The sequence below is a fragment of the Dama dama genome, chromosome 25 (genome assembly GCF_033118175.1).
Source record: "Dama dama isolate Ldn47 chromosome 25, ASM3311817v1, whole genome shotgun sequence".
Taxonomy (NCBI): Eukaryota; Metazoa; Chordata; class Mammalia; order Artiodactyla; family Cervidae; genus Dama; species Dama dama.
This window is the reverse complement of record NC_083705.1, coordinates 30321659-30345914: the sequence shown is the minus strand read 5'-3', so window position 1 is coordinate 30345914 and position 24256 is coordinate 30321659. Positions and strand designations below refer to the sequence as shown.

Here is a 24256-nt window from a genome sequence, read left to right as displayed (position 1 = left end):
GATTTCAGGTTTTGAACACGATATTCCAGAAACTTCTGTTTTATTTGTAGTACGATCTGGGGGTGGGCAAAAGATGAGGAATTTTTTTTTTTTTAATAAGTTTGTGTTTTGGGTCCGCGGCATCACGTCAGCTGAACATTGGGTTTCTTTCGCTTTGCAACAGGCGAGCGCCCCGGGCGCCACCTGCGCGTCCCGCGCGGAGTGGAGGCGGAGGCGGGGGCGGGGGTAGGTCGGTCCGCGCCCGGGTTCCCCGACGCCCACTGCAACGGGCATGCGAATGACAGACTGCAGACCCTCTGGCTTGTGCCCCCTGCAACGCACCGTCCATCAAAGCTCGAACTGCAACTCCCTTAGGGCGAGCGCCGGCCGAGCCGGGCCGAGATTGCGGCGGAGAGGAAGCAGAGCTCTGCCGCCGAGGCTCCTCCTCTCGCCGGTGCAGCCCGGGACTACCTGGCGGCGCGGCGGGTGAGGCGCGCGAACCCCAGCGCGCCTCCGCAGCGCCACCGCGGCGGCCCGCGTGCGGGGCTGAGCTAAGAGCCCGCTCCCCACCGAAACCTGCGGCCCGTCCTCCCCCCACCGAACCCCGCGCGCCCGCCCGTCCGGGCGCCCGAAGGGCCGCGCTCACGCAGTTGGCGCAGCCAGCCCTACGCTAGATGCGCAGAGCCCGCCCCCCGCCCCCTGCACTCTCCCCGCCCCCTCCCTCCCTCGCAGGGGCCGAGCGAATGTAGCCCGCGAGAGAAAATGGCGGCGGCGGCGGGGAATCGCGCCTCGTCCTCGGGATTCCCGGGCGCCGGGGCGGCGAGCCCCGAAGCGGGCGGCGGCAGAGGGACCCTCAAGGCGAGCAGCGCGCCCGCGGCAGCCGCGGGGCTGCTGCGGGAGGCGGGCAGTGGGGGCCGTGAGCGGGCGGACTGGAGGCGGCGGCAGCTGCGCAAAGTGCGGAGTGTGGAGCTGGACCAGCTGCCGGAGCCGCCGCTTTTCCTCGCCGCCTCGCCGCCGTCCTCCTCTACTTCCCCGTCGCCGGAGCCCCCGGACGCGGCGGCGGGCGGGAGCGGTTTCCAGACTGTGGCGGTGCCGCCGCTCCACGGAGCCGCGAGCCGCGGTGGCGCCCACCCTGCCGAGCCGGCGGCCGCACCGGACAGCGGCGCCCAGAGCCCCGCGGGGGCCGAGCCGGGGGAGAAGCGGACGCCCGCCGCCGAGCCGACTGCGGCGGCCCCAGCCGGGTGAGCAGCGCGGCCCGGGGAGCGGCGGGGACTTGGGGGGCGGGCGGGCTAGTGCAATGAATGAACCCCGGCATAGCGCAGGGCGTCCCAGGGCTCCGCAAAGCAAGGCTGCGCGCGGCTATCCGGGACCCGAGCCCTCGGGCACCCCCTTTGACCCTTCCAGCGTCGGGCGGCGCCCCAGACCTGGCCTGGGGGACCGGACGGGGGCCCCGGGCGGGGACGTGCTGGAGAGTTTGTTATTGTTTGCAGACATGTGACAGGCGTGCGAGCCGCGCTGCTTGGACCAGTTGAGATAAGGTGTGGGGGACCGGGCTGGCTTTGTGGGGCTCCTGGAATCGGGGCTCTCCGAGGGGCCCCGGAACAGGACCCTGGCGCTGCCCTCCGGGTCAGGCTGGAAGAGGCGAGCAGCAGTGCGGCGGCGGCGACCCCGGACCTGAGTCCCGGGGGGCGCGGGGGTGAGGCCTGAGCCTGCGGGCGGGCGGTGTAGGTGGGCGGAGTAGGTGGGCAGCCCTGCCCGAGGCCGAGTTGGGGGGCCGGAGGGCGGCGGCGCAGAAAGCGGTGGGGTCCCCCGGGCCGTGACAGGCAGAGCCTTTAGGCAGGTACCCGGAGGTCGGGCCGGAACGGAGAAGGCGCGCCCCGAGCGCGGCCGCAGGGGGTTCCGGGTGAACGGCTCCGTAACGCCTGTCAAAGCGGTGCGGGCTGACGGGCTGCAAGCTCTCGGGGGCTTGCGGGGTGTTAGGACAGAGAGTTTTCTAATCGCGTCCCCCGAGGGACTCTAGTTTCCTGGGGAATGCAGACCGCACCACGGAGACTTGAGTGACTTCTGTTTGGAGTTTGAATTTGGCCTTTGAAGTTTGCATTTGGCGGAGTGGTGTAAGAGCCAGGACCGGATGTTTCAGCCATTCACTTGCAAAGCGGTGGTGCCCACTCCCCGCAGCCTCTCCGGCGTGGTTGGGGACCGCGGCGCGGGTGCGGTGCTTCCTGCTCCCTGCAGCTGCGCGGGCCGCCGCGGGATTCCAAGGGACCCGGTGCGGTGTTTTCCGGGGCCCTGGGCTGCCTGCGCGTTACGGTCTGTGCAAGGTAACTCAGGCCAGCCATTCCTGGCCTGACTCTTTTGGCAACTAGAAATTTTTGTTTAAGGAAATTCTTTTAAATGTGACAGCCACAGTCCTTGTTTTTGTTTGTTTTTAAATCTAACTAGTGTATGCAGAGCACAGGTTTGAGGGGTATTTTGAGTTGCTGGAAATGTTGCGATAGTCACCCGTTTCCCTGTAGGGTTTCCTGACCTTCATTCTTAGTGCTTTAAAGACTGCCTTGTATTATTGGTTTCCCTTGTGAAACGAATTTGACAGTAGGAATCATTGGCTTTCGTTAATTATCTAGTGATTTGGCACTTTGGGGGGCAACTTGATTGTTTAAAACCGCAGTGTGTTGATTGCTACTTAGAAGTTGCCCTCTTCTCTTTCTCCACCTCGCGGGGGAGGGAACCCTAAAAATGTGGTCAGCAGTGTGCCGTGGCAGTGTCGAGAGGAACGGAGACTTGTGACTATGCTAGTTTCCTGTGTGCACTTGTACATGTAGCTTAGTCTTCCAAGGGTTATGTTTCTCTACACTACTGCTCCTTTGCAGATTGCATTAGAACTTGACTGGAATGATTCGTTGTAGGCGATTGTTAACTACAAGTGAGGTCCAGTTAAAGATATTAAACCCAGAATTTGAGAGGTGAATTTTGTCTTATTCCCATGATAACCAAGTTTTTGGATGCAGTAAATAATTTAGCAAGCCTCAGCATTTTAGGCATCTTAACGAGCTATGAATATAGTAGAAGAGGAACCACTGTAAAATTAATGTATAGATGTTTAGTGTTGTCTCCACACAAAATAAAAGGACGAAAGTGAAAGCAGATAAAATTCAGGGGGTGAGTAATCCGTGTTTAATTTTTGCATTTTATAAGCTAGTTTTCCCCCTCCCCTTTTTTGAAAGGGTGGATTATAATTGCATAGTATATGAAATAATAGACTAATCGGCAAAATCATTTCTTAAAATGAATTTCACTGGCTAGAATGCTGTTTGTTCATCCCAAATGTTATACATAAACATTTCATTTGTAGTAAAATATTGATTTCCTCTACTTTTGAAATAGTGAGTTTTTTCCGTATTTCCTTGTTCATGGGGTTGAAATTCATTTGAAGCTGTTGGTATAAGCACTTTGACTGTAAGCAGTAAAATCGTAATTGAACTTTACTTTTTGGATAATAGTTACATTCATACTTTAGTAGGATCATCTAACATTGAGATTTTGAAATATTTTTATGTTTCAGTAGTACCATACATCTGGACACCCATCTGTTAAGACCTGTCATATTTTTTTAAAGAGAATTCCTAAAGTTTTAAAATTTCATAATTTCTTTCAGTTTTTGATCTTTGGGTGCAGAAATTGAAATTGTGGAAATATAATTTTGTAGTGTAAATAATATAAATAATGCTGATATTAAAAATAGAAGATTTTAAGTCCACCCTTTTTTCAGGTTAGTAACTGAAATCAGTGAAAGTTTTTTGCCTGTAAGTGGCGCCCAAGGGTTTGGGATTTTTCCTTCTATTACAGAATTAGGGGCTTTTTCTTCCTATTTACTGTCTTTGAAGAGAAATTACAGTGTTACTCTCCATTGAACAGGCTATTGTGAGTTTGGTAGATATAATTACTCCATCCTATTTTTGTAACTTAAAAAAAAAAAAAACACCTAACTATCAATTTGCTGGCCCCATGAAAGAACAAGATATGCTGTACTTGTTAATGTTAGTTTTTCCTTAAAACTGAAGCTGTTTCATAGGCTGCTTTTATATCCTCATATAGCCCTCAGCTTTCACTTCCTTTTAGAAGCTTCTGGACTAAAAATATAATTTAGTGACTTTTACTAAAGGAGGTGTAGGAAAATTATTGCCCAAAATAAATTTTTTTAAAAAATTGGTGATTTTATAAAATGACAGAAGTAGTTACATCAGTTAGTCTTACATGAATTTGTAAGTTTTGTAGTTAGGAATTGTCTCCAAGTTTAATTTTGAATCAGGTAAGAAAATGAATGCATTCTTCAAAGATTATTAAATATAATTCTGAAAGGGAAATATTAGAACTAGAATTGTTGCCAACTTTAGTTTTCTTTTCATATCTGATTCTGGCATGAGTGACTGGCTAACCAACATTCCTTAATACATTATTTCCAATATGCTATAATAACTCCCATTTTGCTAGATACAAAAAAACAGGAAGTAGCTCTGTTCATTGATATTCTTTTTCACATCTCCTATAGTACCTCAAGCATATGTTGCACGTTTTAGAAATGGTTGCTGACTTACTGACTTGGAAGATTTCAAAATATGGAATGAAAGGAGTGTTCTTTGCTTTCAACAAGAGCAAAAGAACCAGCTACAGCTTGCCTAGGCTGTCTGCTGATCAGCCCTTGACAGTTGCTGGGAGCATTCCAGAAGAAATGCTGGGGTGGCTGGGGCAGTTAATAGGGAATGGATTTCCCTGAGGAAAAACATGGGGCATTCAGAAGTTCTCTGAGTTAGAAGGCACAACTATTGCATTTTGTATCCAATTTTCTTGGGCTGAGGGTTATTTCTCTTTGAGGAAGGCAATAGGAGAATGTGGCATGGAGAAGCATTAGTCTCCAGAGGCTCCTTAAGAGCTGCAGGATATTGCACTTTTAACCTTGAAATGCCTTGCTGTATCAGATGTACCAGGTATATTCCTTGGACTTGGTTGTTTTCTTCAGTCCTGGCCTCTTTTTATATCTTAAGCTGAAAATTATAATTATTTTGAAATGTAAATGGGTAAAAAAGATTAATGTGAGGAAATATATGCACTATTAAGAATCAACCGAAGTTGTTCTTAAGAAATAATTTAAGAATATCTTGAAACACGAAAGAAATAATCAGAAACAGAATTGAAGTAAATGTTCATTTATAAATGCTCACTGCAAAGCTAACTGTGCCAGTTGGGTGTTCTTGCAAGAGAATAAGAGGATTTTTGCTGTGGTTAATAAACGTGTTCATTGATCAAGTAGAAGTACTTTTATATAGTCACTTTTCTTGCCTTCTGTGTGTCAGGCAAGTTATATATTAGCTCATTTCATCATGTCTGCATCCTTCCAATGTGTTGTAATTTCTGTTTTCAAGAGGTAGAAACTTGTGTGTGATGCTAAGGCCCCGTGATCACACGACTAGAAAACAGGCTAGGATTCCAGTCCATGACGGTCTCTGCACAGTCCATTTCTGTCCATCCCTCTCTGCTGTCTCCACTTTCTTTTACAAATTAATGACCAGATTAATGATTTGAAGGAGGAAGTTGTCCTTCAAGAGTCAATGTGAGAATTAAAAAAAAAAAAAGAGTCAATGTGAGAATGATGGGTTTCTACCCAGTGCCATTGCCATACATTTGTCTCCTGACGTGTCCATAAAGCATGGTGTTTGTAACCTGGACTCATACATGTAATACAGGTAAACTGTGCTTAGATCACCTCATCATGTTAGGCAAGGAGAATAAGTGATTTGTACTTAGATCATTTCATTGTGTTAGTCAGGGAGAATGGTTGATTAGTGTTGAGTGTTTCTTAGGTTTCTTGATTTGTGCGGTTTATGTTATAAGTAGAAGGAAATAAAGAAGCTAATATAATATCACACATTCATTTTAATCATCACACATGGAACCTGTTCCAGTAGAGTCAGACCCTATTTGTTTGTACTTGTTTTAGATTTCATTCATCCAACTTTTATGAACCTCTGCGAGGTGATTTCCTGGGTGGTGGAGAAAAATGTCATCAATGCACACAGCCTCTGTTTCTGCTGGCAGACTGTATTATGAAGAGGTTTCACACTACCATGTTAAGTGTTGTAAGAGACATGGAACTAGAGAGGGGCACCTAGATTAAGGATCAGTCCTCTGAATCTCACCCACAGCATTTCACACTGTATCTCTGCAGTGAATACAGTCGTACTTTCCTAGCTTTCTGAGGAATAATTGACCTTCCAGGACAGTAGTTAAAGGTAAAAGCTTTGTTCTGCTTGTACCTTTGATCTGCTAGTTTTTGCTCTTTCCCTTTGGTCTCTTTCCCTTTCTTAGGACAGGTATATACTGTAGCTTTTCCATTTCCACAGCAATGGCAAAAGGAATACAGATTACTTTCAAACTACATCTGCCTATACTCTTAAAAGGTATGAGTATGGAACTGCAAGTTCAGTTGTGTGTGTTTTTTTTCTTTCTTGAAGAGAAAAATAAGAAGGGGGGGTATAGGAGCAAGAAACTGAGGATCTGCCAACACTGTTTTTAAAATTCAGGCTTTATTATTAGTACAAGCAACTCTGCTAGTTAGGAAAATAACATTGGGAAACACATAAAGTATGCTCTAGGCTATAAGATAATCAAGAAGATATCCTTGTCTCATTTACTCTGGCCCATGGGTTGGTTTAGGTATGTTTGGTATGGAAAGGAGTTCTGTACTGTTAGTGATAGAATCCTTTGAAATAACCAGTCGGGTTAGTTTGGTTTAATAGATTGGGATGTTGTAGAGAGCCAAGAGCTGTTAAGTTCTTAAGACCCACCAAGCGTGTATTTCTGAAAATGCAGTCTGTCACCTGGGAGTTGCTGCTGAGACCTTCAGTCCTCTGGAAGACTGAAGCAAGTGCCTGGAGCTCACACAGTGCTGTAGTTAGTGTGTTAACTAAGTGTCACAGTAAGCATGATGATGAGTGTATGTGGAGGAGAAAGAGGGTAGATATCGGGGTGGGGGGTGGAGATTGTACTGTTGATAAATAGTTGGGATTATTGCCTTCCTTTATGGCCTAAATAACCATTCAACTGATATAGCATCAAATAATCTTCAAACTGGTCTTACAGCATTCTGAATACTAAATATCAATTGCTAACAGACAAGGAACTCTGTCTTATTCTTTATGCCATTGCCCATCATCTAGACTAGTGCCTGGCACCCATGAATATTGGATGCATGTGAGTGGTGGTGTTCAGTCTCGTCCCACTCTTTGCGACCCCATGAACTGCAGCACCCCAGGCTTCCCTGTCCTTCACCATCTCCCGGAACTTGCTCAAACTCATGTCCATTGAGTCGGTGATGCCATCCGACCATCTCATCCTCTGTCATTCCCTTCTTCTGCCTGCAATCTTTCCCAGCATCAAGGTCTTTTCTAAGAGTGTTAGGACGAGCGTTAGGATGAATTAATTTTCCCAAAGTGTTAGGATGAATTAATTTTTAAATAAGTGTATCAGAAGATACACTGACTCATGACTTAATGTGATTTTAATCATAATCTAGCTTAAGGCAAGTTTTGAAGGCAGGAATTATTTCTTATGAGTTTTGGTGTATTGCTTGGTATTTTGTATCAGTAATTGGTATTTAGCAAGCAGTGATTAATAATGTTGACCAATTTTATATAATATACACCTTACAGAATTAGCTTAATAACTCAGTGTAGTTACAAAGTAATTGGAGGCATGTGTAAAGTGTCAAATATTGAGAAAATTGAGTTTCTGGGGTTTGAGTGTCTAGTTTTTTGTGCTGGTGGGTAAGCCCTCCTGATTGTCTTCTTAACCCTGCCAACCCTTCTTTAATGGCTCCTCAGCTTCTTGGCCTTCTGTCATTTCCTCTCTTCCACCCCCGCCCCAGTCTCATTAATGCCTTTAGATCTACTATTGGCCTTTCCTGAATGAGTACAGAGTTTATTTTCCTAGCCGTGACCTCTCCTAGATGCCACACCTCTCTACAGAACACATCCATATTCAGGTATCTAAAACCAAATTTAGGATTTTCCTTACACCTTACCCTACTCATACTCACGAGTTCTCTGCTCTTGAAGTGGCAGGACCAGAACCTAGTAGTTACCCTTGACAACGCCGGGTCTTCAGTTCCTTATCAGGCTGGTGACGTGGTTTGTTACCATATTCCTAGCCCAGGTCTCCTGATCTCTCATTTGAACTGACATAGTAGCCTCCTCACTTGCTCCCTGTCTCCTACTTCCTCCCTTCCAGTTGGTTCTCCGTATTGCGACCAGAGTCATCATTTTAAAATGTAAATCTGAATGTAGCAATTTTCCTGTAAAAAAGTAAGTTGAATTTTAAAACGTTCAGATGCTTTCTGTTTGGATAAAGATCACGGAATTCTTAAGATGTCCTACAGAGTCCCTGCCTGGTTTCGCCCCTGGCTGCCTCTCTGGGCCCATCTCTGATCACACACGCCCTTATTCTCAGCAGGACTGCCTTCGTTTCCTGACTCAGCACACCACCTCTGCCACAGGCCTTTGTGGTACCGCCTGCTCTCTCTCCTGGAGCACTTTTCCCAGTCTGAGTCAGCTCCGCCCTGTTCAGACCGATCTCCCAGACTGGCTTTGTAGCTCCATGTCCATACTGTTAGTGTTTTGATTTTGTATTTATCTCATTTGATGAATGGTTGCCTTCCCTTGAAGACTGAAAGGACATAAGTGGGCAGAGCCTTTGTCTGGGTAGGAACCCAGAACCTAACAAAATAACCTGGCCCAGAGTATATCCTCAGTAAGAATTTGTTGAATAAATGGATGCAGGTAGTTATGATGTTGCAAGATCAAACCAGTGGATTGTCTGTTCTTCCCCTTTGGTCAGATGTAATCAAGACTTAGCTGAAATGGGGTTAAATGGCAAAAGCCTAGATGATTGGTGTTTCCAAATATTCAGTGTGTGATAGATTCATTAGGAGGTATCTGAAGTATTAGACACACCAAGGGCCACAGGATGGCTTAAGTGGTACAGAGGAAAGAGCTATACTGCATGATAATATGCTGTAGGAAGAAGTGTTTGCTCCGTGTATTTAATTGTGCTCTTACCAGGGAGTTGAAAGTGTGTGTGTGTGTGTGCACATCTGTATATAAATAAATATACACCTGGAGCTGTTATGCATTAATACAATGATTCCTTTTTCTGAGTTCTCAGAATGTTATCTAAATTTAGGATACCATGTTTAGGATTTTTGTCCCAATTACCCTACTTCATCCAAAATTTATGAATTTGCTACTGATAATGATTCAACTTGGGATAAATAGTTCACATTTGCATTAAAGAAAAGATTTGCCAGACAAGTACTATGTGAGATTTCAGGAACCAAGAACCCACATTAATAGAAAATGTTTTGAAGTTTACTGGTGGTAACTAAACCTGGCACCCTCCCTTATCTGGAACACGGTTTAGCACTAAGAAGTAAGAAAAGAAGGCTCTACGCTGCCAAAGGGCCTGTAACAAAATCTGCGCTTTGAAGTTCTTTGATTTTACACTTAGAAGAGTTCCAGGGGCATTCACTCAGGATTTGCTGACATTTCTTTATTATTCTTGTAGTCTTGTCTATTTGGTGTCCCTAAGCTATGTGTAGCAATTAAAAGCAGCCAGTTAGAAGACCCATGCTTTGAGCAAGAGACAGGTTCCCTAAAGGCAGAATATAGGCAGAGACCTGACAGGTGAGAAGAAGAAGGGAGGAGAAAGGGACCTGCTGAGAGGACATTAGAACATTGCAGTTGGGGGCCACCTGGTGTTGGAGCATTTGCTTCCACACAGCTGGATCACCGCTAAGATTATGAATTTATTAAATCACAGCACTTTCCCACATTACTTTCGGGGTATCAACTTCTTTATTTGTAAAATGAGAGTGATCAAGATTATATGATTGGTTTTGTCTTCTGTAATGATAATGACTGTGGCTTGCAAGATTGTTGTGTTTCCCTCCACTCAGTCAACTAAGTTAGGAAGCTTGTAACATATTAAGGAAGTTTTCTGTCCATGATAGTCATAGAGAGTATTTTGATCCTCAAAGTGGTAAACATCTAAATTATCTAGAAGAGGTGGTCCTGTAGCCTTGGTGCTGAATAAATGAAGTGTTCTTTAGAATTACATAAAATTGGATGCTGCTCATTACAAACATCCTGTGGATTGGCTGTGTAGCAGAATTTTTTTGCTCTATTTGTTGGCCTGAGTCATTTTATATCATGCAATTAAAAAAAAATGCTTTAACAGTTAATCACCACCACCAATATATACTGCCCTTTCTCCTAGCTAGACTGTGAGAAGTCGGGCAGTAAGCGCCAGCTTTGCAATGTTGACCAAGTTATTTAATTACTGTGAGGACTTTGGTCTAATAAGATGTTTGCTTGCGAAAGGGTTGAATTCTTGATGTTCACATGTCTTAAGATGTTCAGTGTTTTGAGAAAGACATTTCACATTTCTTTTTTTCCTCTTTCAAAATAATTAATTGGCTGTACCTACTATTTATTATCTGGATTTTATTGATATTCTTAAATGCTTCTTGGGTAATAAATCAGATTGTTTTCATTGATCCTTAGATTTTAAAAAAAAAGATGTGACATTAATTAATGTAGACACTAACATTCCTGAAAAACTTTTGATGTCAGTATAAACTTATTTCGAAATTTGTAAATACGTTTCAGTTTTTCTGGCACACTGGCATTTCTACACTGTTAGATACGGTCCTTGTGATTTTTCTGAATTCAGAATTTTTAGATTAAGCTTTATTAATAAAATGGTTAGACAGTCCTTTTGAAAGCAACAGAACAATTTATTTTAAACATTTATCTTTTAACAAAAGAACTAGGTAGTACTACTATGTACTATGTGGTACTATGTACTATGTAGCAGTACTGTGTAGGCTGCTATACAGTATTTTTTTCCTTAACAGCATTTTGTTTATTATCTTGATGATGAACAAAGAGCTGTCATTTTCATGACTGCATAGCATTCCATCATTTGGTTGTCTCATTAACCAGTCTCTTCTTTCTAAACATATTGTTTATTGTTTGGTTGTTATATCACGCTACAGTGACTACCACTGTATGTACATTTTCAGATATTTGTGCATTTGGTTTTGTAAAACAAATATTCAGAAGTAAAACTGCTGAGTCAAAGGATTATGCATATTTAAAATTTTTATCGTGTAGCCAAATTGCCCTGTAAAACATTGTGCCAGCTTACATTCATCTCACGGTATGTGAGGGTGCTCGTTGCTTCACATTCTTGCCAGTGTTTGATATCATCAGTCTATGAAAGATGGTTTCTTATTTTAATTTGCATTTCTTAGCTTATTAGCATCATAGTACAACTTGTATTTATTAACAATTTCCTGCTTCTTTTGTGACTTTCACACGAGAGAAAATTGTTTATTTTTTCTTATTGATTTTTATTATGTATTAGAATATTAGCTTGACATTTATTGGAAATGTTCTCCTCTGTTATCATTTATGAATTTCAACTATACTGTTGTTCCATAAAGAGGCTTTAAATATTCCTTCAGATTTCATTTCTTTCTTTCTCTCTCTCCCTCTCTTTCTGAATGGTCTTACAGAGAGACTGTGCTGTGTAGTGGTTCAGAGTACAGATGTCTGAGTTCTAGTCAGAGTTTCAGCACGGTCAAGTAGTGTACCTTGGAAGTTACTTAACTTCTTAGCACTTCAGTTTCCTCAACTATAAAATGGAGATATTACTTCAGAGTTGTTGCAGGGACAAAGTGTTTGTATAAACACTGTAAACAGTGCTTGGTGCATGATGAACGCTATGTAGGTAATAGCTGTTATTATTCCCTACCACAAGTTTATAAAAATTCACTAATCTTTTCTAGTACTATTTTTATAGATTAAAAAAAAGTCTCTGATCTATCTGAAGTTTAAGGCCCCAACTTGATTTTCTCCAAATGATTGGCTAGGTGTCCCAGCATTGTTTATTGATTAAAAGTATCCACTTTATCACATACTAAATTTTCAAATATTTTGACGTTCCCAAATACATTTCTTTATTTCAGATCTCACTCTTGCACAAAGGGCTCAATTCTTAAATAATCACATTTCAAGTTTTATACAAAGATCCTTAAAGAATGTCATTGACTGGAGAGAAAAAGATACATCAGAAGACTATTAGTTGTATCTTTGCTGAATTGTTTTTATAATATTTTGGTGCCTGAAATGCCTTGGCTTCAGTGACGGAACCCTGCATCCCCCTGCCTCTGGAATAGTTTCTCCAGGAGGTGCAGCTCAGCCAGCTGCTGCCACCACACACCCAAACTGAATCTCCGTCCTCCCGGTCAGATCTCCTGGTCCTTTGGAGTGCCACTGGTTTAATTCCGGCCACCACCTCCGAGCGGCTGTGCTCTCAGGCTGGCCTTCTCGCCCTCAGCATCCAATCAGTCTCCAGTTCTATTGTTGTCAGTTGTCTGCTAGCCCTGGAATCCACCCCCACAGCTGCTAACCCAGGGTCAGGCCTCTGTCACCTCCTCCCAGTTCTTGCAAGGCTTCTTCCTAACCAGCCTCTGGCTCCTGGACATGTCCTCCCCAGTTGCCCTCTGCACTGCAGTTAGAGTGAGGTTTCTACTGTGGAAGTCTGATCCTGACACTTCAGTAGACAAAATCTAGCTGAGTCTTCTCATTTTAAAAATGAAGAAACGGAAACACAGGCTTAAACAGTTCAGATAGTTAATCAGTGGCGAAGGTGGGAAATCCCAAGTCTGTCAGAAATAACTGGCACTGTTTCTGGCATTCAAGAATAATTTCTGTTCATACATGTTATACATGTGTAAGATAGATTTTACACCTTGTGAGTGGTGGATAATGTATGTAATGTGAATTGCTGGTGTCCAGCAGGCCTTCTATGCACAAACTGAGGCCAGGAGAATGATGAAATGCTATGGAATGAACTCCTTCATACAGTATACTGTACAGTTCAAAAGATGCTTTTGTATTTGCTGCTGTCTAATTGACATATATGTTACTGTAGTCTTTCAACCTGAAAATCACACAATATCACTCTCAACTTAGATTCTCTTAGTTACTTGGGTCATTAGTGTCTTAATAAATCTTAAAATCTACATTTGCTTCTTTTAAGATATTTATTAATGTAAATTAAATAGAACAATTCAACTTAATTCCCTAGCTTTAAACTCTGTTGATATTGTGCTCTACGATTTTGAATGGCCGTGTTCTATCTTTGAATAAGTGAACTCAGAGAGGGAAAAAAAAAAACTTTTCTTCATCCTGAGAATAAAGTCCAGACTCCTTAATGTAGTTCAGAAGCTCGTGGTAATTGGCTCTGCGCCCCTCTCAGTTCCCGCTCCTGAACCGAGCTCCAGTCATTCAGGGCTAGGTTCACATTTTTGTTTCCCTGGCTGACCCTTCTTTTCTCTCAGTGCACTAAATGTTTCTTCTGTCTAGAATACTTATTTTGTCTCTGCTGTGAGATAATTTTTAATATGCTTTTATTCCCCCCGCAGTGAACAATTTTTGGTATTCTATTGTATTAAATATAAACGTGACTATTTGCGGAAGTCACTTGTTGCTGTTGAGCCGCTAAGTTGTGTCCAACTCTTTGCGACTCCATGGACTGTAACACGCCAGGCCTCCCTGTCCCTCACTGTCTCCCAGAGTTTACCCAGAAGTCGATACGTATTGTGAATTCTACTGAACTCTTTGATTTAAAGCTCCTTGGTATCTGAATTAGTTTTGCCACTTTTAGGCCTTTTTAGGGACTTGCCTGGGGGTCCAGTGGCCAAGACTGCTCACTCCCGATGTAGAGGGCCTGGGTTCGATCCCTGGTCAGGGAACTAGATTCCGAATGCCTCAACTAAGAGTTTGCATGCTGTAAGTGAAAATCCTGCAACTAAGGCCAGGTGCAGCCAAATAAATAAATAAATATTTTTTTTTAAAAAAGGAAAACCCCTTATAAATCTTTTTAAGAAGTTTTTCCTCTGTCATCCCATGTACAGTCATGTCTTACTGAACAAGTGTTTAAAAAGAAAAATTCTTTTAAAATTGCAATACATTATGGTAAAGCAAATCAGATTTTTCTTTTAATTTGTGTTAAAATTTCAGAGGTACAGTCTTGGGAAAATATTTTGGTGTCAGGCAGCATCCTGTCGACCCTCTGTTTCCATGGTTACAGAACTTGCAGGTATCGAGAGCTGACTGTACTACACGGTTTTATAGTATATGGACTTGAACATCTGTAGAGTTTGGTGCCCGCGGGAGGTCCTGGCATCAGTGTTCTGTGGCTCCAGGGGGACAACTGGATTGCTGTCACCCAGAGTAATCCAAGACCCCTCAAGTCAGAGAACAAATATGCTCAGTGCTTGAGCACAGAGGCTGATTGTGGCCTAGGTGCATCCATTACAAGGTTTATATCAGCCGCCTGGTCTCTATGGGCAAGGTGCCGAGGAACTCATAGGGTTATAGGAAAGCAAGCACATCAGATGTAGCGTCATTCCAGATCTTTTTGTCTGGTCTGTGGGTGGTTTTTCTAGAAAAACGGAAAGGCAGAGTGGTAGACATGCCGGGGTGAATGCCCATTGTCAGTGCTGTCATCACTCCTGACCCGGGTGGGGTCATGCCTTCATGAACACTCTTGGAATGACTTGCTGTGAGCTAGGTGCCAAGGTGCTGGGGACCCAGCCGTGGGGAAGCCCATGAAGTTTAACGAGGTAACAGACTGCCCGGTGACAAGGGTGGGGCTGGCCAGTCTGCTGGGAATGGGAGGATACAGGAAGGGTTTTCCAGGAAATGGGAGGACTGCTAAGTCCCGAAGAGTGCAGAGCAGTTAAACAGGTGAAAGGGACTTGGAGAGAGGCTTTGTGGCCTGGGGCTAGGGGCCGGGGTGTGTGGAGAACACACGGAGGCCTGGCAGTCCGTGGTGGGTTGTGTGCTGATATGGAGAACTGTGAGTGTAGTTCAGGTAGCCCTGTCTGGGTGGGGTCGGGGCTCAGCAACCAAGCCCGAGAACCACTCGGGGCTCTCTGCCTCCATGCTGCTCGCAGTGCTTAGGACAAAACAGAAAGCCTTTGTAGTCTGACAGGTAACTCCAGCGTCCTAGGAAGTGGGTCAGGAGGCCCAAAGGAGGAGTTACATCAAAGCTGGAGCAAGACAGTCTGTGTCTGAGGCTGCAGTCTAGAAGCTGTGGCTCTTGCATTTCTAGTAGCTCTCTGTAGATTCAGAGACTCACAGGGAAATGTTCTCAGGCAGATGAATTCCAGCCACCCTGGTCCCTGAATGTGGTTTTGAAACTGCACGATTATATTTCAGGGGCAGCACAAGGATGCTGGGCCCAAGGAGGCAGATCCTCTTTTTTTTTTTTTTTTATTAGTTGGAGGCTAATTACTTCACAACATTTCAGTGGGTTTTGTCATACATTGATATGAATCAGCCATGGATTTACACGTATTCCCCATCCCGATCCCCCCTCCCACCTCCCTCTCCACCCGATTCCTCTGGGTCTTCCCAGTGCACCAGGCCCGAGCACTTGTCTCATGCATCCCACCTGGGCTGGTGATCTGTTTCACCATAGATAGTATACATGCTGTTCTTTTGAAACATCCCACCCTCACCTTCTCCCACAGAGTTCAAAAGTCTGTTCTGTATTTCTGTGTCTCTTTTTCTGTTTTGCATATAGGGTTATCGTTACCATCTTTCTAAATTCCATATATATGTGTTAGTATGCTGTAATGTTCTTTATCTTTCTGGCTTACTTCACTCTGTATAAGGGGCTCCAGTTTCATCCATCTCATTAGGACTGGTTCAAATGAATTCTTTTTAACGGCTGAGTAATATTCCATGGTGTATATGTACCACAGCTTCCTTGTCCATTCATCTGCTGATGGGCATCTAGGTTGCTTCCATGTCCTGGCTATTATAAACAGGAAAACTGTTTATAAAAAAAAACTGTGCTGGGAAAACTGGTCAACCACTTGTAAAAGAATGAAACTAGAACACTTTCTAACACCATACACAAAAATAAACTCAAAATGGATTAAAGATCTAAATGTAAGACCAGAAACTATAAAACTCCTAGAGGAGAACATAGGCAAAACACTCTCCGACATAAATCACAGCAAGATCCTCTATGACCCACCTCCCAGAGTATTGGAAATAAAAGCAAAACTAAACAAATGGGACCTAATGAAACTTAAAAGCTTTTGCACTATAAAGGAAACTATAAGTATAAGGTGAAAAGACAGCCCTCAGATTGGGAGAAAATAATAGCAAATGAAGAAACAGACAAAGGATTAAATCTCAAAAATATACAAGCAACTCCTGAAGCTCAATTCCCGAAAAATAAATGACCCAATCAAAAAATGGGCCAAAGAACTAAACAGACATTTCTCCAAAGAAGACATACAGATGGCTAACAAACACATGAAAAGATGTTCAACATCACTCATTATTAGAGAAATGCAAATCAAAACCACAATGAGGTACCATTACACGCCAGTCAGGATGGCTGCTATCCAAAAGTCTACAAGCAATAAATGCTGGAGAGGGTGTGGAGAAAAGGGAACCCTCTTACACTGTTGGTGGGAATGCAAACTAGTACAGCCGCTATGGAAAACTGTGGAGATTTCTTAAAAAACTGGAAATAGAACTGCCATATGACCCAGCAATCCCACTTCTGGGCGTACACACTGAGGCAGATCCTCTTTAGTCACTCACCTGTCACTGAACTCCAAGAAAGTCACTTAATTTCTCTGAACCTCAAATTTCTCATCTTGAAAATGGAGTGAGTGGTGGTGATTAGATAAGATAATAAAGCACCATTCTTAACCCAGAGAAGCACTCAGTAAAAACTGTTTGTAGTATAACTGCAAGTAACTATGAAGACTCCCCACTTAAACATTTGACTGTACAGATGAGGATGATGTAAAGAGACTCACAGTTCCCTTACAAGTTACCATTAATTTAACAAAGGCAGTTTGTGTAGATTATGCAGCATCTTGAGAGCAATATAGTTTCCTTACTATTTTGAAATTATTAGAATAATGGAAAACGCAACTTTCAAAATTATGTAATGTGGGATAAAGCATGTCATCAGTAGGACATTGATGAGGGTTCTCATCACTTTGTGAAGACCTAAGGCTGATCTCCTAGGTCTGTTTCTTATCTGTGAAAAGAAGTGGTTGGTTCACATAATCTTTTTGTTCCCCTCAAACTCTGGCAAATAATATTCCAAAAATTTAACTTGAAAATTATTTCTTATGGCTAAATTTAGTTCTGATTATTGAAACAATTAGATTTTTGAACTTATTAATTCTTGGAGTTTTAAACCTGGGTATCAACTATAAAAAATGCAAATGAAAAGCGGTGAAGGCTCAGAAAACAGAGAAGTCATGTCTATTAACTGACATTAAATGATGATAGGTATTTATTTTTTAAGAAGCACACAACTATGCTGGGAGAACATATTTTTAAAAATGGAAAAAATAAATTAGGGCATGGTCGCTTGCATGTTTATGTTTAGCAAATACGTGTAGAGAGTAGTTTTGAAAATAACTTCTAAGTCTAACTCTTGTAACTTGTGTGTGCTTAGTCGCTCAGTTTTATCCAACTCTTTGCGACCCCATGGACTGTAGCCCGCCAGGCTCCTCTGTCCATGGGGGTTCTCCAGGCAGGAATACTGAAGTGGGTTGCCCAGCCCTCTTTCAGGGGGTTTTCCTGACCCAGGAATTGAACCCAGGTCTCCCGCATTGCAGGCAGATTCTTTACCATCTGAGCCACCAGGAAAGTTCAATTCTGGTAACTTGACTGCTGTTAAAAACATTTTCCCCTTAACTTTAATTGCATAAGGAAAGGATATTCTCTAGGGATAACCTCTAATAAGCAAAGCAGTCCTTTGACTTTTTTCCTACGTTTATGAAGACCTTTTTGTAAATATACGTATGTATACAAACTCCTTTTTTAACTAAAAAAACTTTTAAAAAATGACACTGAATTGTATTGTTTCTTAATTGTGAAAATTCAGATTTCTGTTTTGTAGGTTCTTTTCATGTAATTTTGGCAGTTACTGAACAGTATGAATTTCACTATCAATCTTTTTTTTTTCTTTTAATCTTTAATAATTTGGAGCTCAAGTTCTAGAAAATCTTGACTATCAAATCATTTTGGAATAGAACTTTCAGACTGATTTAATTGTGGTTACGTCAATTTGAAGCATATTCACACCTGCAGACTCTCTCACCCACCACTATTCTTCATCTACACAACTGAAGCTGCTCATAATTCAGTGCTGAGCACGGGGACCTCCAACAGTAATTAACTATTTGCCTTAGATTCCTGGTAGTGAAGAATACTTGACCCTTCCTGCTTCTGTCAAAACTCACACAGCTCGAGTTCCAATTGTTGTGACAATTATTCAGTTGTTTGGGAGCACTTATTGCATGATGGGCTTCCCAGGTGGTGCCAGGGGTAAAGAACCTGCCTGCCAGTGCCAGAGATAGAAGAGACATGGGCTCGATCTCTGGGTCAGAAAGATCCCCTGGAGGAGGGCATGGCAACCCACTCCAGTATTGGAGGATTCCATGGACAGAGGAGCCTGGCAGGCTGCAGTCCATAGGATTGCAGAGAGTCAGACACGGCTGAAACAACTTAGCACACATGCACACACTGCATGCTGCCACCACAAAGGCTGTAATAAGAAATAGAGCAAAGTCCTTTTGAGTCTTGGTTGCTTTAGCACCATTCTTCTAGCTGGTTGTGATTGATTTTGATAGCCGGCTGTAGGTTTTGTCACCAGTCAGTAAGGCAGTTAGAATGTCATTTGCACAATGTGGACTGGAATCATCCTACAGTTTTATAAGTGGATAGTGGAACATACCCTCCACTGCAAGATTTGCTAGAAGAGTTTTAAATAATACCAAAAACAAATGAGAACAAAGCCTGCACTTTTGGGACTTAGGTCTGTAAAGGCAGTTTTGGCATCAAAGAGAAAAAGGTTTATGTTCAAGAACTTCATTCTTCTTCTCCCTTACACTTCCTAGGCCAAGTTTTGGTGATAATATATAAAACTGTTGGTGTCTAAAGTCAGCTTATCTCTAAATACAGCAGCTTGAAAAGAAATACGTTCAGAATTGCATGTGTAATAGAATGCTTTGTTCTTGTCGAAGATTACCCAAAATACTGAATATATTTTAATTACTAAAAATAAGTTAGTGGAAATTTCTTAACTAAGTAGAGAATATAGTCAGCCATGCACTGAGCCAAGATGAAATTGTGTGTGTGTGTGTGTTCTGTTTCTTTTTCCTCCCAGCACACACATGCCACCCCCTCTCTGCCCCAACCCCCCAAACACACACACCCTTCTAAAGTACTGACTCTTCATTCCATGCTGACAGGTTGTACTGGAACTTGCTATTACAGAGTCTTCAATGAGCAACTTACACTGAATTCTGTAGCAAAGGCCCTATAGTGCCAGTGCATTCATACTTTTTCCTGTATTTCTCTGTTCTTTATTAAAAATAAATCTCATTTTATAAATTATCTGTTGAACATTTATAAGGGTTTGCATTTTTTACGAAATCTTCTTGACACTTTAGATGACCTATGTATATGTGTATGTGCTGAGTCATGTCTGACTCTTTGCAACCCCTTGGACTATAGCCCGCTAGGCTCCTCTGTCCATGGGATTTCCCAGGCAAGAAAGGATACTGGAGTGGGTTGCCACTTCCTTCCCTAAGGGATCTTCCCAACCCGGGATGGAATGTGTATCTCTTATCATACTTTTACTCCTAGGCTGACTTCCTGTCCTTACACTGTTGGGTTACCCCTGCCCTATAAAACTGTTGCAGAAGTTAGCCCAAAGACATAGAAAATTGCATGCCACCAATTATTTATTTTTTAGGTGCCTAATCTAGGATTTGTTTCTGTGTACTGTGGAGATTGTCTGCATTATGAATATTGATAATAATACATAGCTTTGGGAAAAAGTTTCTCCTTAAGGAATAGCATGTTTAAAATGTTGATTCATTCTCTACCATGTACTTAGGCAGCCGCATGTGTCAAATCTTTTGAAATAGAATATTTTGTCTTTCCACAAACCATTAAAATTTCAGCATTCCAGGTCTGTCTTCTACAGCTCTTTTACCTGTGAAAATGGGATAAGATTTTGGCTTTTTAGGATCACGTGTGTGAATTTGAGGTTCAGAGGCTGTGGTCACTGTGGCTATCTGACAGCCATCACCAACTGTCGTCCAGGATTATGTCCCCTGTGATTGTCATGGGGGAAACGGTGACATGCATACTCTTAGCTGCTAGAGTGTCAGATTCTGCCCCACAGCCCGGTGACTATTTTGGAATCTCTCCAGTAAGTCTGGGATGTGAAACATCACTAGTCTCACCTTGGATCCTCGGTAGCAGAACGGTCAGCTGCTTACTGCAGCTGAAGCAGGGGGAGTTCTCAGTATGGATCATTTCAGATGTCTCTCAGAGCTGCTTCTCCTGAATAAGGCTTGCTCAGAAGGATGTTTGGTGGTGGTGTTCAGTCGCTAAGTCGTGTCCGACTCTTTCACGACCCCATGGATTGTAGCCTGCCAGCCTCCTCTGTCCTTGGGATTTCCCCGGGCAGGAATACGGGAGTGGGTTGCCATTTCCTTCTCCAGGGAATCTTCCCGATCCAGGGAGCAAACCTGTGTCTCCTACATTGGTGGGTGGATTTTTTACCACTGCACCACCAGGGAAACCAGCTAAACACACAGCAGCAACAACAAAAACAACAAAAGGATGTTGAACTGTTCCTGCCTGCTGAAGCATAGAAGCAGCCACGAGGTTGTTTTTAGGAGACCAGCTCAGGAATGGGAGAGAGCAGGAAGGGCTGGTTGTGGTGTTGGTGGCCAGAATCGATCTCTAGAACCAGTGAGCTGTGAAACTTGATCAGGTTTTTTCCCAAGGTAGGTAGATTCTGAGAGAGGAAGATGGACCACAGAAGACCTTGGCCTAAAATATTTTTAACCTCTGATTTGTAACTTACTGTAAGAACCTTATGAACATTCTAGTCTATTTCAAGATATATCTGTGATTGCTTGTGTAGGACTAATAAAAAATTAGAAATAAATTCCATGAGAATTCTTCTTTGAGCTCTTGAGTCAAGTTGCACTACCTGAAAATGAAATAGTGTGGATAATACTTTAAAAACCAAAATTATTCTGATAACAAAACTTTAGTTTTCTTTACTGTCTCAGTTAAAATGAAAAGCCTACTCAAATTGCAGTTCAAATTCAAGAGTTCCTTGTGGACATACTTGATTGCTTCTTTTCCTCTTTTAGCTATGGGATAGGGAATCGCCAGCTGTCTTGAGTTTAAAGGTATTTAACCTGCTTTCCAGCTGCTTATTGGGGTGGACTCAGTGTTGGTGGACTCAGGCTCATCAGTCCTGTCCCCAGGGCTCTCTTACCACTTCTGTAGGACATTAAGTTATTTAACTGCTTTGAATTTGACTGGCTTCATCTCCGAACTGGAAATAATGATACCTTTCCTACTACCAGAATTTGAGAAGATCAAATGAGATGGTGGGATCTGAAAATACTTTCAAAGGGTAAAAATTACTAGAATTTATGGTCACAGTGTATTAGAACTCAAAAGTACAAGCTCTGACTCGGAGTGGCATTAGAGAGGTCCCATTATTGTCAGGAGGTTGAGCTCTGCGGTATAGTGTGGGGCTGGGGTACCCATGCCTAGCTGACCTTAGTCCATCCTTGGTTAGCTGCTTTCTCCTGCTGTGCTTGTCTTACTGGAAGTAGTGATAGTAGTTAATTTCCTCTGAGGAGGTACACTGGTGCATTATATAGCTTGTCTGATTTTAAGCCTAGTCCTATCCTTGTAAAGTAAGAGCAGTTTTTATTCTGATTTTACAGATGAGAAAACAGAGACCCTGAGAGATGAGGTGACTTGGCAGCTAGTGGGTGCTGAAGCCGGGTGTGCACCCTGGCAGTTTGACTCCAAGATGGCTCTTTAACCTTATGATGATCTTTTATGCGTATTTTACTATTTCTTGAAAATCAGGAGATGAGTTTGAGTTACATCAGAGAATACATTTCATTATCCATTATTCGTTTTCCTGTCTTGGCTTTTACTGAAGTAAAAAAATCATACCTAATGATGATATTTTAAATTCTGTTTAGGTCTTTCAAAATATGCAAGAAGCATCAGTGAAATATTTCTTTAACATTTTTTGTTGTTACGAGACATTCTTATAAAATAAGGCCGGTTGTAAACACAAATTTAGACTTCAGTGTGTTGACTGTGCCGGAAAAAAGAGTAGGCTCAGGGTGCAAATGTGGTTGGACTTGTTCATGCGCAAACCTTTGCCAGCAGAGCGGGAGATGTGCCTGGAGTGCACAGTCGGTGCGGACACTCGTGGAGGCTTTGCAGCGTGCCTGCACACGGTTCCCTCCTCACCCTGTGAACCGGCCCTGCTCCCATTTTACAGCTGGTGGGACTCCTCAGAAACCAAGCGAAGTGAAAACTCCGGACCCTCTGCTCTGGTAGAACACACACCCCCTCCTCTGGCCTTCTCCCAGGCTCACACCTGCGCGTCCCAGTGCGTGCTTGGAGGGAGCTGCCTTGGGTAGCTCAGGCACTTGAGATTTATTTCTTTACAGCTGAACATAGCTATTAGAGCTCTTTATAAATGAGTCATGAAAATAATAGCTAGTTTTCATTTCCAGTGGTTTTAAATTAAAGCTCAATTTAGACTTTGGCCTACTTTTAATTGGTGTGTTTTGATTGTTGGTTGTGCCTGTTTACTAATTTGAGTAAAGATACCAGTTTCTAAGGCCAGCATCCAATAGAGAGTTATGCTTAAATGGACTTAAGTTCATTTTTTTCTCTTACTGATGTTTGTTCTCTACTGGTAATTTAGATCAATGAATGCTTGCCTATCAATATTTCGTCTTCAGCAGGCATCGTCTTCTATGATTAAAAGAGCTTAGTGGCTCTGAGAGAATTCAGTAATCTCCCCAGCAAACAAAGGAGATTATCTTTGAGTTTAACTATAGAAAGGTCACTCAGGTAAAACTGAAATCTCCTTTAAGGCAAGATAAATATCTTTGCCTTTAACTGCGTCTCTAATGTTCCATTATTTTGTTTTCTTAAGTAACAAAAGTGATATGTTTGCTGTCCCAGAAGTCTTATGCATGTGCTGCTTGTGGAAACTTAGACTATCATTCCAAACTCAGTGATGTTTACTGATATACCACACGTATACTGCTGTTCTAGGAACTCAGCTATCCCCAGCTAAGAGCTGGGTAGGTAACAAGGTAATTTTGTTGTGTTGTCTAGCTAGTTGTTGATTACCAGTAGCTAGTTTCATGAGAAGCTCTTTGAGAAAACTGAGTAGCCGTAGGTTCTGCCTGAGTTTGACCATTTCCATGTACTCACTGGATATTGGACAACTCCATGAATGCTGCCTACTGATCGTCCTTTTAGGGTACAAATGATGTAGGCAGTGAAGAAGAAAGACGAGAGAAATACTATTGCACTTAAGAAAGCCCTCTTACTAAAAACTTGTGTTGACATCTTCTCCAAAAAGTCAAGAATGACTCAGTGTGAGACACCTGAAAATGTTATTATGTGTATTATATTTATATACAGCCTTTAAGAAAACAACTTGTAGGAAGTAAACTATGCTTAGCTTTATATTTCTTATTACATTGATAGTAATTCTGCCTCTGGGATTGAAGTTTCCTGGCTTCTCATAGTGTTTCTCATTAATGGTACCTTTGCTTAGCTCAGTCTTGAGTTTCTCAGAATCTCACAGTGGCTGAGAACATTTTAATTTCTTGATAAGTAGGCGCAGGCCCATCTCCATGTCACTGAAAGGACAGTGGGGAATTCTAGCTCAGATCCCTCCCTCTGAGGAGTGCCAGGATTTCCTGGAAGGGAGCAGAGAAGATCCTGCAGGAGAGATGATACCCGAGAAGCAGAGCAGAGGATTTTATCCAAGGAGAAGACGGTCATCAGCTGCAGTGCCTCGGGGCGGGATGCAAGGGCCGCTGCCACCGTCCCCAGGCCTGCAGTTGTAGTGGGTATTGGGCATCAGAGCTGCTGAACTTCCCTAAGGGATGACAGGGCTGTGAGGAAGCACAGGCTCCTCTTGAGAAGCCAGAGGAGGGGAGAGGCAGGAGCCCCAAGGATTTGCGAAAGCAGGGAAGCATTTTGGGGTGGGCTGGGTTGGGTTTTATTTTAAGGCAGGA

General features: G+C 42.9%; 1 protein-coding gene across 2 annotated transcripts in view; it reads left to right on the top strand.

Moving 5' to 3' along the window:
- The first annotated feature begins 726 nt into the window (after nt 1-726).
- The window catches only part of MAP3K1 (mitogen-activated protein kinase kinase kinase 1), a 75194-nt gene continuing 51664 nt past the window's right edge, over nt 727-24256 (top strand). The window contains exon 1 of one of the 2 annotated variants that reach the window (XM_061129771.1): nt 727-1220. In XM_061129771.1, the coding sequence (XP_060985754.1) occupies nt 742-1220 (479 nt within the window). In that variant the 5' untranslated portion in view covers nt 727-741. Of the gene's footprint in view, nt 1221-2095; nt 2290-24256 lie in introns of those variants that run through there. The other variant, XM_061129772.1, reaches the window with a different exon arrangement.